General features: G+C 44.4%; 1 protein-coding gene across 1 annotated transcript; it reads right to left on the bottom strand.

Moving 5' to 3' along the window:
- Positions 1-642: 642 nt before the first annotated feature.
- Positions 643-4,585, bottom strand: qrsl1 (glutaminyl-tRNA amidotransferase subunit QRSL1). The gene is made up of 10 exons (XM_029713838.1): positions 4,475-4,585; positions 3,947-4,106; positions 3,737-3,835; positions 3,548-3,644; positions 3,263-3,424; positions 2,862-3,153; positions 2,559-2,751; positions 1,844-1,961; positions 1,454-1,659; positions 643-1,158 (listed from the first exon to the last, which is right to left on the bottom strand). Exons 1-10 carry the CDS (start codon positions 4,496-4,498, stop codon positions 941-943), a joined length of 1,569 nt encoding a protein of 522 aa, XP_029569698.1. The 5' UTR covers positions 4,499-4,585; the 3' UTR covers positions 643-940.
- Positions 4,586-4,655: the final 70 nt, after the last annotated feature.

The following is a 4,655-nucleotide window of genomic DNA, read 5'->3' as shown; positions in this document are numbered from 1 at the left end:
GCACTGGCTTTTCCCCAAGCGTAAATTCAAGGCCAGAATACACTTAGAAAGAAAAGTGCATAAAAAGGGAATACAGTTCAGGTCTGAATTCCCCCCTAAAGATCTAATAGGCAAAACCAATCCTATATCATCACTCCTACACTGAGACTTTGTGAATACGGGCCTAGATTATCCTACACCCAATCCTAAACGTAACCTTTAGGGGTTGAAATGAGCTATACCAGACTTTCTACCCTGTGTTTGTTGTGCCATGTGACTAACCGTGCCTCAGGGTATGGTAATCTAACCTAAGGCAAACTGGTCTCCTCACAACCCTCTCATGAGTATTGCTTGGAACTGCACACATTAGCAACCATTCTCAAAGTTATCAAAACATATTCTGATAAGGTAAACATTAGTATATAAGATTAAAATTGCCTATTTGCACTGTGTATGGAAAGTGGTTTGTGTTCTTTTGTTCCAAGTACAAACATTGATAAAAGCCTGAAAACTCTGCAGACACACAGCAGTAGCTTTTAAGTACACATTTCACAAGATAAAGTCTCATTTATAATGGCCATTATGATCAGACAGATGTGTAAACATGCTCCTAATGCAACACGTGAAAGGGTTCTCTGTACAAATCAAATACTACTGAAACAGTTTGTTTATCTTCAAACACAAGGGAGCAACATTTCATGGTGTTCCTTTATTAACATTACACATTGAACTGTACTGTATGTGATGCAATGGATAGATTTTCCTTCACACTCGTGAGCACTTTTGAAAAACTACTGGCTGAAATTATACAAAAGTTCTGGAGCATCACTTTAAGTGGGTTCATCCGGTGGTAGTACCCTGGAAAAGTAACCAGAAAAGGCCTTTTTCTGAGTATGTCCTTTCCTTGACCATCATCCATCTGAGTAGGTCTGTATCATCAGTTTAGTGTCCATGTTTCTCCTCATACAACGGAGGTCTGCTCTCTCTCATAGACCTCCTCACCCATCTCCCCCTCTCCAGCATCTCCATGGTAACGGATGGGGGGAAAGCCTACCTTCTGCTCTATCCACTGGGCTACCGTCAGCAACTTCCTGTCCTGGAGGGCGGGGCCTATCAGCTGCAGGCCAATGGGAAGGCCTCTGTTTGATAATGCTGTTGGCACGGAAACAGCAGGGAGCCCTGGGGTACAAATAGAAAGTTGAAGGGGTAAATATGAGAAGGGAGAAAGGTTGGGAGGGTAAGGTTATCTGAAGATCAGTGGCTGCGGGGATAAAAGACGGGTGAAACTTTAACTGCCCTCAAAGTGATCGGTTTCCTTTTGGAGATTAACTGTTTGAGATAGACCTTAATTTGATTTCTAAATCAATGGGTTGACCGAACTATGAATTCCAACCCAATTACTTTGAAAAGGGAGAGTTAAAAGATTAACATTATTTCCCTTGAAGTGTCGGGGGAGTGTGTGTTTCCTCAGTACCTGCCATGTTGACAGGCTGTGTAAAAATGTCCTCCTGGGCACTGCGTGTGCGGTTGTCTTCCTGCATGAAGTCCGTGTAGCGCATAGCGTCACTCAGTGTGGTGGGCGTGAGCAGCACGTCAACACCAGAGCTGAACACTCGCTTGAAGTCCTCCGCTATTAGCCGCCGCACCTGCTGGGCCTTCACAAAGTAGTGCTCGTAGTTCCTGAGGGAGGCAACCTGTGAGAGATCTTAACTTTTGTCCAGAAACTCTAATTTCTGCTTGATCACTCATCTTACAGTAGTAGAAATGTGAAGTATTTTTTTTATTTGCTCTAAGTAAGCTATTGAAATTAAAATGTTTTTGATTTATTTATTTTTTTACTGAATATGTGTCTGATGTATCTTACTGTCTGAGCAGGAAGTAGTTCCCGGAGAGGATTCTTCCTCGTACAACATCATTGAATCCCTCGTGGCGAGTGGTGCTGTACATGGCCTCTGTTGAACTGTCAATCCCACTACGGTGGCCTGTGAAGAACAATTCACAAATAATATCATATCAATCTTGCTTTACAATGACAAATCCCTTGTAAAAAAATATTATGTTGTTGTTTTTTGGATATGTTTTATTGTCACATATGCCGGATAGGTGCAATGAAATGTGTTGTTTTACAGGGTCAGCCATAGTGGTACGTCTTTTCTGAGCAAATTAGGGTCAAGTGCCTTGCTAAAGGGCAAATCAACCGATGTTTCACCTTGTCGTCTCGGGTATTCGATCCAGCAAACTATTGGCCCAAACGCTGTAACAGCTAGGCTACCTGCCTCCCTACACATACAGCAATAATGAAAATAAACAGAGGTAGCCATCATGGGCTTTGCTGGCTATAGGGCATTTACAATAAATGTAACGTCAAGGAAAACTTCACTTTGTTGGGCTTTCAAATGAAATTACCTTCGTCTTGCATTTAGTGAGCGAAATAAATTCACACCATAGATCATCAAACAATGGCATAGCCAGACAGTCAGATAGATCGAACCACTCAATTCAATACAACTTAATCCATAAGTGGCAATTAGAAAAACATTTTCAGCGCAAGGTATTAAATATCGAAACCTGGTTTGTACCATATTCCAGGCCGTCAAAGCGTGCCATGTTGGATGCCACCTCGGTGTGGCATAGGACGTGGTAGCAGACGATCGAGTGCTGGGTGTGGGGGAGGGACACCTGCTCCACCCGTGCCCCCGCCTGCTCAAACATGTCCGCCACACGGCTCCACTGGGCCAGGGTTTCCTGGGACAGACCTGGGGCGTGGTACTCCTGACGATGAGGGAAAGGACACACAACACAACCAGAACAACAATCTCCACGTTAAACCACTGGAATGAGCGGAGAAGCCTGATCCTACTGGGAGAATAGGGAAAGCTCACCTTGGGAATGCCCACACAGATGTTCCTGACATCAAAGTCATCAAATAGGTGTGTCAGTGTGGAGGGGTTATGGGTTATGGTAGTAGAGTCTTTGACATCATGGCCTTGGAGAATATCCAGGACTGTAGCTGCGTCATGGACACTCCTGGTTATGATGCCTGGGACGTCCATGGAGTTGACCAGGGGGATGAGGCCATGTCTGGACACTAGGCCGTAGGTGGGCTTCAGGGCCACAACACCACACAATGCCCCTGGGTTACGGGTGGAGCCACCTGTATCCGATCCTAAAGAGCTGCAAGTGCCAGAACATGGAAACAATAAATCATTTTTGTGTTTAAATTGTCATTTCAGTTTGGAAAAGTCCAAAGCTCTTGAACGCAGCCCTGGGTCTGCAGACTCACAGGAAGCTGGTGAGAGAGGCCACGGCTGCAGCACTTCCTCCAGAGCTGCCTCCAGTGATGACCCAGTCAGAGTCCATTTCAGTCCTTGTCTGCTCTCTGTAAGGGGCAGCATAGCTCCAGGGGTTCCGGACAGGTCCAAAAGCACTGTCAGTACTGCCTGCACTGGAGAAGGATGGAGGGAGGGATGTAAATGAAGGCCAGAAGATGATAATACTCTAGTAATTCTGCAAATAAATATAGTTCTTAGTGTATGCATAGTTCTTGAAATGTGTTTAAGAGGCTTACCCCATTGCAAACTCATCCAGGTTAGTTTTCCCCATGAGAACAGCACCCTGATCAAGGAGCTTCTGAACCACTGTAGCACTGTATGGAGGAGTGTAGTCTACAAAACAGACAGCAGGGGATTAGGATTATCAATGCACTCAACTCAAATGAGGAGCAATGAATCCCTTTTTTAGATATTAGGGGACATACCTTTCAGCATGTTGGAGGCACAAGTGGTCTTGATGTTCTCTGTGCAGAAGTTGTCCTTCACAGCAAAGGGGATCCCATCCAGTGGACCTTTGGGTGCACCTGTAGGAAAGAAAGATAATAAGGCAAGACCTGATCATAATCTGCACTGTACAAAACATGCACATACAGCACACAGAAACAAACAGATACAGACAGACAGGAAACACACACCTTTGAGGAGCCTACTCTCAGCCTCCCGTGCCTGTTTCAATGCAAGCTCCTCTGTCACAGTGATGTAAGCATTGAGATAGTGAGTTTTCTTGATGCGGTCCAGGCATTTTCGACACAGTTCCGTGGGGGAGATCCTACCTTCCCGCAGAGCCAAGGACACCTGCCAAATAATGTGAAATGTGTATGATTCTATAATAATCACAATGATTTCCATTTTGTGAACATTATGGTTACTGAATCAACATGACTATACAGTACACTGCTGAAATGGTTGGAAATCTGTGCCATTCAACTTTAACCATGTCTCTGTGGGGATGTGGACTAATACATTGATGTTTTATATGTGATACTGTAGCTAGCCAACTAACTCCCAGAGTTTAAGGCTTTGCATCAGTTGATATGTGTAGCTAGGTAGCTAACGTTAGCTAGCTACATTACATTGCAACTAGCAGACTAGTCGTTATTGCCAATAAAGTACACCAAATACAAACTAGCTCATGTTACTGGTAACGAGTTGATTAAACGTACCTCTCTTATAGACAAGCTCAGCATACTTTCTATGTCATGGGCCAAATCAACCTGGGAAATCTACAGCAACCTTCAGCGACAGGAGGCTGCCATGTTTGTTTCGCTTCTGGAATCCCAACATCGTGCTCTGTGATTGGATGGGGGATGAGTAAACCGCACTACCATTGGCTGAGTAGAAGCT

Source organism: Salmo trutta, chromosome 25 (genome assembly GCF_901001165.1).
Source record: "Salmo trutta chromosome 25, fSalTru1.1, whole genome shotgun sequence".
Lineage (NCBI taxonomy): Eukaryota > Metazoa > Chordata > Actinopteri > Salmoniformes > Salmonidae > Salmo > Salmo trutta.
Note: the sequence above shows the minus strand (reverse complement) of the source record. Positions and strands in the feature narration are given on the sequence as shown.

Coding starts and splice junctions, on each gene's coding strand:
- qrsl1 (XM_029713838.1), bottom strand. CDS start 4,498: ATGCTGAGCTTGTCTATAAGAGAG. Junction 2,752..2,861: donor TCTGTGTGGGCATTCCCAAG/GTGAGCTTTCCC, acceptor CCTCATCGTCAG/GAGTACCACGCCCCAGGTCT. Junction 1,159..1,453: donor ACAGCCTGTCAACATGGCAG/GTACTGAGGAAA, acceptor TTTGTACCCCAG/GGCTCCCTGCTGTTTCCGTG.